The 12,394-nt window shown below is 33.9% G+C and overlaps 1 protein-coding gene across 4 annotated transcripts in view; it reads left to right on the top strand.

Moving 5' to 3' along the window:
- The window catches only part of LOC105317886 (multiple epidermal growth factor-like domains protein 10), a 254,170-nt gene that overhangs the window by 160,080 nt on the left and 81,696 nt on the right, over positions 1-12,394 (top strand). For all 4 annotated transcript variants that reach the window (XM_066087161.1, XM_066087249.1, XM_066087205.1 and 1 more), the window contains exons 10-11: positions 4,993-5,068; positions 5,638-5,775. In XM_066087161.1, the coding sequence (XP_065943233.1) occupies positions 4,993-5,068; positions 5,638-5,775 (214 nt within the window). The remainder of the gene's footprint in view (positions 1-4,992; positions 5,069-5,637; positions 5,776-12,394) is intronic.

The raw sequence follows: 12,394 nt of genomic DNA, 5'->3' as shown, positions 1-12,394 counted from the left end.
GCTTGGGAACATGCATCATTAATGAAGTAATTCATTTTTTTCTACATTTCTTTTTCATTTGGCGACGCAAAAAAAGAGAGAGAAAAAAAAAAGAATGGCGTAACGTCTTATTTGAAATGAAAGAGAAAAAGATAAAAAGCCATTATTATCGATAATAACATTAGAAATTATCAATTAGACACAAAACTGCATCCCGCAAAACTAAAAAAATAGTACGGCGCGTTGTGTCAGATTGTTACGTCAAAACATGAATCTGATAACGTCATGCTTGGCACTGAAGCGTAATAATATCTTTTTTGACGTGGCAGCGAAAGGGTTAATCTATGCAGTTATGAATCCATTTCCGTATACAACTGAATATGCTCAAGATATCGTTCATTATGAATTTTAACAGACAAAGTTGTGTTTACTTTATAAGGCATGCGCGGATCTAGTAGAGGGGGGGGGGTAGAGAAGTGCGGACCCCCCCCCCCCCCTTCCTGTTAAATTCAACTTTCTTTAAATTACATTATAAAAATAACACATATATGCATCGGATCCCTCTCCCCTGGACAAATCTTGATCCGCACATGTAAAGTATTAATTCAGCCATGTTAACATAGTACTTACTCAGCCATAGACCGAGTAACGTACGTGTGCAATAACTCGACTTCATCAACCATGTGTGTATTATATCAAAATATGATATTCAATTCGATTGCTATAACATTATCTCTGTTGTAATAATGATCGACAGCTAGTCATTGAACATCGCGCTAAGCTCTTAATATTTCTTGTTTTACTTCCTCGTCACGTGATCATTGAGTCTACGCCTTCACTACGCCACACACACACCCCTCTTCTACTTAAACTTCTAAGCAAATACATATACAGCCTGTCTACATCTGTCTTCTCAGTCGAATGAATACGTTACATTTGCTTTGTTATATCTGTTAGGCATACACATCTATACTCATAGAGTTATATAGTTTGACCTGATTGACAACACCATGATGTCCCTGTCCGGAAACTCTGTGTATCCCCACGATGTCCTCGCTGTGTGGTTATGTCTGCTAACAGTATCCCAGGCGTACGGTGAGTCTACTTTAAGTACATTTCTAAAAATCATGATATTTTCCAAATGAGGTTGGTTTGGGATACTTTACAAGGACTGAATCAAACCATTAGTTGGTAATTTAAAAGAATAAAATGTAAAAAAAAATAAGGGCATTTTATTGAATTTCCCAGAAATTATTGTTAAAATAACAGTAGCAATACTACATTATAAAACCAATCTCCACACTCAAAGAGCATTAACATATTAACTACAAATATTTTAAAGGCTATATACTTAACGTACTTCAAAAAAATATATTGAAAAAGGAAATATCAAGTTTCTAATGTAACTTGATGTCGGGAAAAGGTCAATGGTTCGGTAGTTAGGAACAATGACAAGTAAGGGTTCTTTATCGTGCTGGCACCTACCATGATTCATGACTTAATGCTGCAACTTTTATATTTTATGTGTAAGTACTTTCCCTGATTGTACTTCATTTGAATTATATACAGACTTACTAGAAAAAAATATATGTTTAAAGCGTTTATCGAATGCATTTCATTTCATGTATGAGATCGATAGTACACTTGTCTTCCGGGGCGGGGGGGGGGGGGTTAATCTTAAGACACTAATAGTTCATTGTATAAAATATAGATATATACACAGTATACACAATTTACATTAAAACAAACTCATGTAGCTTTAATATATTCATAGGAATTTCTTCTTTTTTTCAACTTCAATGTTATTGTATTAGAGATTAAATTTATATTCGTATTATTTGTATATTAAAATTCTATTAGAAATGAAATTTTTATTTATACTAATTATAACATTAGTTACTAAGGTTCGTTTATCGATTGAACTACATTTGATTTTTATATATTTAAAGGTTTTGCTACAGAAAATTTATACTTTCAAATCGTTTTAACAACTGCATTTGAATGTTCAATACATGCATACATGTTTTATAAACTAATAGAACCACGAGTTAACATCATCACAATAGTAATGTTGTTAGAACATGTGTGTTTATCTTCACAGTTAATGTCGCCCTCAACAAACCAGCATACCAACAGTACCCATACGAAGATTACGACATATATGACGCCAGTAACGCTGTAGACGGACGTAAATCAAACCTGAGTGGTAGAGGAGGTCAATGTGCTGAATCACAGATCAGACAAACCGCCACCTGGTGGGTCAACCTGACCACCATCCACAGCATCCACCACATCACCATCTTCTTCTACACGGACAATAAACCATTGGGTATAGTCACATTTACTGATTATCGTTATTGATAAGGTTCTGTTAAACCTAGATTCCGTTGTTGGTATTATTTGTTATGAAACTGTTTATGGGGCAGGTATAATATATCAATGGGATATAGTCACATTTTTTCGATCATCTCATGTAAACATAAATTCCGTTGATTTTATTTATAATGAGACTGAGTAGGGAACTATTTCCGATTTTTTTTTCAGAATACAAAACAAAGTAACAAGTTTACCAGTGTTTTGTTCTGAGCAAGAATTTTTTTGCAAAAAATATATGTGAAGTTAAACCCCTATCAACTGGTGAACAAAATTTAAATAACAAAACAGGTATGAATAAGGCGTTTAATAACAACGTTTATTACAGAAACGTTGTCATATTGCTTATTTTTTATTAAAAGAGTGAACATATTGGAGATTAACATTATAAAATGTATGGTTGCACAAAGTATTAAATAAATGAAAGCTCCAGAGACAAATCGTGACTGTGTGTCATTAGATAGGGCCAAGCGTCGCGGTCGGTGTTGGCACGATAAGGAAACCTTTAGTTGAAATATGCGTTTTATTTTGAGATGTGATTTTTTTTAATCGTGAATCCTTAATGCCCTGTAAAAAAGATAGATACTGTGTCTGCCCACTCCTTAACCAGGATCTGACGACAACTCAACACGAACTGTGTCAACACGGGTGAAAGGAACTCTGTCACCCCCCCCCCCCCCTTCCGCTCACACACTTGCAAACGTTCAAGCATTCACTAACGCTACCATAAGTTTAGGCGACAGCACACTTTTCAACTAGACAGAACTATCTGGTAAACCCCTTATACAGTAGAGGGTTAAAAGAGTGAACAGATTTGAGATTTTCAAAATAATATTTATGGTATTAAATAAATTAAAGATCCAGAGACAAATCATAACTGTTTGTCATTACATTAGGCCAAGCGTCGTGGTCGGTGTTGGCACGATAAAGAAACCTTTAGTTGAAGTTTCATTTATCGAGAATCCTTCATGCCCTGTAAAACAAGATAGAGATTGTGTCTGTCCACTCCATATCCAGGATCTGACGAGAACCCAACACGGGTGAAAGGAACTCTGTCACCCCCCTCCCCCCCCCCCCCCCGCTCACACACTTGCAAACGTTCAGGTATTCACTAACGTAACTGCCGTAAGTTTAGGCGACAGCCCACTTTTGAACTAGACAGAACTATCAGGTGAATCCCTTCTACAGTAGGGTGTAGGGGCAACAAGTGAACTTTTGTATTATTGGCATGAATACACTAACGAAACTTTTTTGTTTGCATATACGGTTTATTTTTGTTTCATTGTTGGCCCTTTAACAAAATACTTATCTACATAGATATACACTGTTGTAAAACATTGGTATCTACTATGTACTGACATCACCACTATTTATTTGACATGAATTATGTCTACATGCCCGCTTCATTTGTGCGTTAATACATTAAATGTCATTCATATATATTTGTTGACCATTACATGTTGAGAATCATTTATTGGTTCTCTTTTTTTATCTAACTAACTTCTTATGGCCTTCATATTAATTTTCTTATTATGACGATACAGGTCCTTCTAATTGGCTCACTAAGTTTTTCCTTGGATTCTCGGTGTACGTCTCCAATACAACAGACAGACTACAGGGAACACTGTGTTACAAGGACGACAACTTTACACTAGACACCATACCTGCTGTCTTCACCACCACCTGTCCTGTACATGGACAGTACGTCATATACTACAACGAGAGACTACCAGGAGTTACCTACCCTAGAGGTTACTCTGATGGTGCTGCCACTGCCCTCTGTGAAGTGGAGGTGTACGGTGGGTGTACTTTATCTTCGATTCAATATGTGTAATTAAAACATAGTACACGGTACCGTGGTTCTGCCAACATCTTTTAAATTGACTAACTTTAGTATGTGACTTGTATGCTGTGTTCTTGATCGATATAAGCGTGTTAATTTTCATGCTACAATTACCATTATTTCAAACAATTTGATTTAATGGTAGATAAATTTGACAATGATGCCGTTTACATATGATGATTGTGTTTTCCCCAATAGTGTCCTCACTCATTGCTACATAAAAGTTTAACATGAACCATATCAACATAGATAATTAGTACTCGATGCATATGCATTATTAAATTACCATGATGAAACACGTGCCTAGTTGTGCATAAGCAAAGTATGCCATTCTACTCATGAAGTAATTAAGAACTTTTTAGAAGTATAACTAAGTCAGTACCATTGCATAAATTGAAGGATGTCCTGCTACCGGACATTTTGGGTCCAACTGTTCTGTTCCCTGTCCAGACGTCAACTGTCAGTACTGTCACATAGAGACGGGCACCTGTCGGGGCTGTAAACCTGGATACAAAGGTCACCGATGTGAAATCAGTAAGGCTACAGATCTGAAATTTTACGGAAAAATGGATTAAGATGTCGTATAGCTACAGTTACATTCAAATGAACATAACTACATCATATTATAAATCTTTGTGTTAGTTTTTACAGTCTGGGTAAGAATACAGTAAATTTGTAAAATAAAAAAAAGGTCAGGTTGATCATGTTCAATATAAAATTGGTTTGTATCGATAGCTTGTGAAAGGGGAACGTATGGTGCTGGCTGCAAAGAAACATGTGGACACTGCCGTGACGTAAACCAGTGCTCCATCAACAATGGGACTTGCTTAACTGGGTGTGATGCTGGTTTTAAAGGAGACTTGTGTAAAACTGGTAAGTGTGAAGATAGATCAACACATTAAGTTAACAGATGTGTTTTAAGGAGTAGTAGACTGATAAGGAGAGCGTAGCAGGAACTAAACATAAGATGTACTATTGTCAACTTCATAGGCGATCTCACCACATATCATACTGATATTAAGTGCTTTTAATGTCAGAATGATATTGAAATCACATAAGAATTATCATGTCGATTGATTTACATAGAGCTATTAAACTTACGACCTACACATTTCAAAACTTTGAAAAAAAAATGTGTATAGTTGTTTTAATAGTTAAAGCTAAAGTGGAAGCTTTTGTTCTGTTTATTTCCATTTCATGCAGTTATCTTTTTCTGTCCAGAAAAAGGGACCAGGTGCCTCCATTTTTTAAAAATAAATTGATTAAATGATTCTGTCAATTTGACATGTCCTAGCTATTTGGATGAGATTATAGTTTTAATAAATTAACCACACGAAGTCGTACAAAATGATATGTTTTAAGTTTAAAAACTCTTTAACTTCACATTAGAAAACTGTATTAATACATTTATTTTTACATATTAAACTGATTTCATTTTTAAGCTTGTGACATAGGGTCGTATGGCTACGACTGCAAAGAAACATGTGGATACTGTCGTGACAGATACCAGTGTTCCAACATCAATGGATGGTGTCTGACTGGATGTGATCCAGGTTATCAAGGAGACTTGTGTAAAACATGTAAGTGTTTTGTCGTATAATATACATTTAAATAAAGAAAAATATAGCTATCATTACATTATCATAATAATGATATTAATGTTACCGTGTAATCTGATTTCTAGATCAACACTATAAGTTTTCTGAATACATCTGATGTCTAAAAGTGCTTATGTTAAATTGATTTAACTCTTAAATTGAATAGCATTTCTTCACACATTAATCTTGTGAGATTGAATATTTTTTTTCTCAGCATGTGACAGAGGGTCGTATGGTTCTGAATGCAATGAAACATGTGGACATTGTCGTGACGTAGACCATTGTTCCAATATTAATGGGACGTGTTTGACTGGATGTGATGCTGACTATCAAGGGGACTTGTGTAAAACCCGTGTGTAGATTTGTATTAAATTTATAGCATAGACAAAATAGATATATAATACATGTATTTCACACGTAAGTAGATTGATTTAGTAGGTAGGGATTAATACTAATTATATAACACATTCGGTTCATTTCAGATTGCCCCGTTGGATATTTTGGACAAGACTGTTCTGAGACTTGTATCAACAGTTACACCTGTGATGGCTGTAACGATGTCAGTGGTTCGTGTGATTATGGCTGCCGTCCTGGCTGGATAGGATACTTCTGTCAAAAAAGTACATAATCTATTTATTTATTTTTTATTCATGGTATGGTAATCAGAGATTTAATAATTGATTTTCAATTATCGAAATAGTATTCAAAACATTACATAACACATTTGTTTTGAAATATGACGCTTGGCTTATAAATCGTATATTTTCAAGTTTACTTCAAAGTATCAATAACCCATATAAATTATAAAATGTGCCAACGAATGACCACGTTGATCATTTAATGTGTACCAAGTTATACTAATGTGGGTACATCGGACGCCAACAATTTGTTCATAGGTTAGTGTTTACATTTTTCTTGTAAAATAAGTAAAGAATTATTTAATACAACAAACTTAGCCAAGATAACAGTAAAACAGATATGTATTTTTAAGAAAGTCACAAACCAAATTTGCGTAAAAATAGATATACACTCGCCGTAGTTAATTTCTGAAGAGAGAAGAAATGGCAACGCAAGTAAGTATGAATATGTGATGTTTTTCAGTTTTTCTCTTAAAATTACACACCTATAATTTTAATCTATAGGTAATATTTTTTTCTTTAAAAACAAGTATTAAATTTGATAGTTATATAAAATGTGTATATATGTGAAACACAACCCTGTCATCGCGTTGGTGTTAAAGAAATTCGGCTACTGTAAAACAACGTGAAATAATGCACTCAGGGTACCAGGGTAAGTAGTCACTCTGCTTAACGAATTTATATCATATAGTGTTGCCTTTGAAATTGTAATTTTGTTGAATTTTTACAAATCCGGCTGTTCTAATGCATGTCAAACAAACCAACACGTAGAAGTGTGTTTATACTTTAAAGTTGCTTCTTTAATATAAATGAAATAAAAAAGCCGCCCAATGTTGATGAATTAATCTTAATATAAGTTTGTTTTGAAACGTATGTTTAAATGTATGTTGACACTTTTAATTTTCTATTTGTTTGTCATGGATTTTTTCTTCTCTAAAGTTAAGTATATTTTACAATTAAAATATTTGTCAAAACAGGAATAGGATCAGAAGGGGGGATGTCAACTACTTGTCAGAACAGGAATATGACATGAGAGGAGAGAACGGCTTATAGGGTCTAATGTCGTGAAGAAGACAGAAAATGGTGAACATATCCGATTTGCTACATATTGTAGGACATGTAAACTTTGTGTAGTATTATTTTGTAAAAATAAAATGTGTTAAAGTGTTGGACTAAGTTATTGCTATGTTTAAGACGGAACAAATGGAGCTCCAGCAGCTAGAAAAAATTTTGGTTATTGAAAGAATACCGTAAAATGACTATTACAAACATCCCGTTAGAAGATTCAGTGACAGGTGTTCCCAAAAATACAGAGAGTGCTTACTGCAGTATAGATATCTTCTTGTTGACCTTTATTTTAGCTTTCACTGTCTTTTGTCTATGAATAAAACAAGGCAATGGAGGTCAGATAATAACAGATAACATCTGAAGAAAAACAGAGGACTAAAAAGAATTGAATTAACATTGTTGTTGCCATCGATCATCATACGGGGCGTCTTCTGTTGCAAGGCCAAATGCATTGACCGGGGCATGGAGAGGGCAAACGTGTGAGAAAGAGACCTGTGTCTTAAGTGTTTCTTGTAATTTAAATATTTAACTCTATCTTTTTAAATCAAAAAGGAATGCAAGAAAGAAGTAAAGTTCGAAGACTTGGAGTATACAAAAGTGGACGTTAACAAAAACCAAAACCATACAAAAGGAGTGAGGCAGCTTGTTCTTTTTGCACAACAACGAGTGTTTGTGGTGTTGAATTGTATGCATTTCATGATTAACACATTTTTTCTTTTATTAATTTAAATGTTTCTGCTACTGATGACATATATGTGGTTCTTTTTTGTTTTTGGGTTTTTTTTTTTTTTGTATTTTTTTATTTTTTTTTTTATTCTGTAAAGTCAAATAGAACTTAACACATGGTTGTATTAAATAGTAACTGGATGTCATTCTCGAAATGTCAACTGTAATAAAGACCTGACTGCTTAATGTATTAACCGCCGGCAGGTACACCCCAATCATTTGCAGGTAAAACATATTTTTATGACCGAAGTTCTTTAGTATTTTATGCTCTTCTATTTTTTTTTCTTTTTGTTTTTTTATTTACGTTTTTACTTTTACCTTTCATTTAGGAATCCATCTTGTACTTAAAGAATTAATGCCTTTACTTGGACACAGCTACTGAACTGTGAACTGTAGCAGTTTTTTAAAGCAATAATAAAAAGATATGGTTGTGCAATAACGCACAGAATATTTCCTAATCGATGTAGACATTACATTATATTTACATTCTACTGTGTTTTTCCATTAAATTCCGTGATGTTTAAATGCCTCTAAATGCAACACCTATTCACTGCGTATGAATTTACGAGTAATTTACATAAGTAGTTCTCAAACAGTGATTTCTATGTTATCAGTTAAAAAATGTATTTCATGAATGTTGTCAAAACACGTTGTTTTATAATTATTCAACAAAAAGTTGACTTTATTGTTAAAAGCAACATATCAAGAGTTATTTATCATGGATTATATTTTCATGCTCGTCGATCTTATCTCAACAGTCTATGTGAAAACCAGTTTAAACCGGTTTTACAAAACAGCTGTTCTTGCTGTTACTTATACACTCCCTCCATGATCTGCACTTTAGATCGATTTATTTAGTAAACAATTGATTTCTTCAGTAAGGGAATGTAAATATAAGCATTAAATGATTTATTTTTGACGTCGTCGTGTCAATAACTGCCGTCAGGTGAGCAGACAAATTATCATAACGCGCTAACGCGCGTTATTCAATTTGTCTGCTCACCTGACGGCAGTTATTGACACGACGACGTCAAAAATAAGTCATTCAATGCTATAGTATTTCTTTCATCATGATTAGTTTAAGAATAGCTGTAAATAATCTTTGAAAACGACGTTCCATCAATAACATTTGCAGACTTCCCATTTTTATGACATTCTCGTAATAAAATGAATGATTGTACAAAAAAGTGTTTATCTGTATAGAAAACATATTAAACTCTTGTCACACCGGAGCTGCATCTTCATGGCGATACCGCTGCATCCTTAAATAATGTAGATCACCGAAGTACACGCAGTAGAGTCTCCTTCAGCGCCTTAAAAAAGCAACGGCATCTTCATTTGCACCATGAGGTCTCCAACCTCGCCACAATAGCTCTGTTGGTGCGCTCAAGGAACGCAGCCATTTGCAGTGTAGACGCAGTGATAAGTTGATTGCACTTGCACGAAGACCCGTCGGAGTCATTTGTGATGTCACTGCGTCTCTACCGCGCCATTGCTGCGCATCCATAGCGTTAGAACGAGTTGTTTTCATTTTGCTACGTTCACACAGCGACCCCAAGGAGCTGTTGCCTCGTCCATTGCACTCTCTTGACGTTTCCTAGTGCAATGTCAACCAGACTACGAAAATTTGAACAACGACTGTTGTACAATAGCTAGCGATGTAGTAATTTTAAAATTCATGTAGATTACTGTGTAAAAGGAGAATTTGCGAATATTCCAAGACCTATTGGAAGAGTAGATCGAATTCATGTCTTTTTTCTGATGTTTTCAAATTTTTTCCAACAACTAATAACGGTTCTTTTTGTAGACCTGTTTATTAGGATGCGTTTTTTTTCACAAATTATTTAGATTCTAGTTATGTTTCAATTTACTATGTAATTTATTTTATAAAACAAAAACATTTTTATCATTCATTTACCAGTTGTAAAGTGTAAAGACCGCTTGACGGATACTCAGCGAGACCACAATCAATCGCCAAGTAGACATTTGTGGAAACACAGTTACACGCCGCGGGAGTTCAGTAGAAACTCCTCAGTCCTCGTCAGGACGCTGTGGCATTTTATTCGTAAAAATATCAGATAAAATTGAACATTTGTTTTCTGAATTTGGTTTGCGATCCTTCGGCGATTCCATGAATGTACAACGCTGTTAATACGCTGTGAAAAGGCAATTTTGTGTGACAGGGTTTTAATATAATTGATCATTACATTATCTTTATTAAAAGCACTGAATGTACATATAATATTTTACTACAATTAAGCTTTTTAAAAATCAGATCTGTTTGTGTTTTATTTTTCTATTAAAGTTTGCATTTGTCAACTGCATTCCAGTTAAAAAAAAACTGTATGATTTTTTTTAATTTGAATGTTCTGTTCTTATCAAAACATATTTTAGAAAGCTGTAAAAATCTTCACTGGTAGTTTCGTATTTAATTATTAACATTGTTGAAATACAAATATAATCAGCTATTGTATGTTTTCATATGACACTTGGCTGCTTTGTTTGTGATGTGACGTCAGAGCTCGCTTGTTACAGTATTAAAAGTATCGTTTGCGAGGAAAGAGTCGCCGGGAAATTGGAGGAGGAGGAGGAATATCCTGGAATTTCTGTAATTTGTCATGGGGTTTCTGACAAAGAACTGTTTTACCATGCGATGTGTGTTGTCTGTAAAATGGCTATAGACTTGTGACCGGCCTGTGGGAGTACCGTCCATTTAACTGTCCCGTGTAATCGTAACAATCAGCTCCGATCAGTCGAGTATATGTTGAAAGGTGTTTAGATAAATTAAAATTATTACTGTTATTATTATTATTATCATTATTATTATTATTATTATTATTATTATTATTATTATTATTTTGTAAATAAATAAGATAAAATGTTATTTGTTGTTTTAACTTGTGAATTTTGTTAGTGAGTCAATTTATTTAAATTTAGGAGTTTCATACTATTTGTGGTTTTACGCGTTTTACTTTAGTAAAAAAAAATTGTAATTCTTAAGGTTTGTGGACACTCTACAAATACTAATATGTCGTTTAAACGAAAGATTAATATATTTACGGTAAAGAAAATACTTCTTAAATAAAATTTAAATATTTCTTTCGTAAAAAATATAATACTGTTGTCGGTGTTGAATAACAAAACATTAAACAAAAAGAAAAGATACTTTTGACTATCCAATCAGATTTGGTTTAACAAACTGCAGTAATGGTTATGAGGGACGGAAAGCAGTGGTAACTTTTTAATGAAACTGACCTCCTTTAAAAAAAAGTGCTCTGCATAAAATAAGGTAAAAATACTTGAAGTTAAGAACATAATTATGTGGAATTTTTGTCTACTGAATAACTGTTTAAGCTTTACAAATTATGGCTGAAATTTGAGGTATATCTTGTTAATGCGTTGACCACCCGGCCTTTTTTACAGTACAATCACCGTTATTATTCTACAAAAGCGGGTTCAACCGTTGATTTTTGTTGTTTTGATGAATTGTAGTTAAAATATACAAAAATTGTCATCAGAAAAGGGAATGATTGTTAAAAAACAATACTGTAAAACGAGAAAATTTGGCGCACATGTATTTTTGTGCAAGCGAAAATGCCGGTACATTAGCGCAATTATATTTTAGCGCATGCATCTTTTCTTTAAAATAGAATACATAAATGTTGTTGTTTGATAAACGATAATGCCCAAAATTTAGTTCTGTGTTCACTCAAGCACGTGAACAAAACGACTTTGAATTTTATCTCACTTGCACGGTAAACTGTCGTTGAGAACAATACACTTACTTTTGTGTAAATCGTCAGTAGATAGATATGAAAACCTTTTTTATCGGCGATGATGTGTAATTTTTGTTGGTAAACAAATTTGAGTTACCGGACTTTGAATATAACGTGTCGACTTGGATAACACTAGAAGAGTCCCGAAACTAAATGTGAAATCGAATGCTACGTTTACCATTAGTTTCGATCAACATGAGAGCATCTTTTTCGCAGTAATTTTACATTAAAAAAATAGGTATTGTCTTGTTATCTTTTTATCCACTAATCGGAGATCAAAGAAATTATGATCAACCATGTATTGTCAGCGTAAACGATCGCCACGCTTAATCACATTTTCACCTCGAGGCGCTAAATGGAAGTGGCATTGGAAGAAGCCCAATTTTCAAGGTG

The sequence above is a fragment of the Magallana gigas genome, chromosome 1 (genome assembly GCF_963853765.1).
Source record: "Magallana gigas chromosome 1, xbMagGiga1.1, whole genome shotgun sequence".
NCBI lineage: Eukaryota > Metazoa > Mollusca > Bivalvia > Ostreida > Ostreidae > Magallana > Magallana gigas.
The sequence above is the reverse complement of the archived record's forward strand: the minus strand, read 5'-3'. Positions and strand labels throughout refer to the sequence as shown.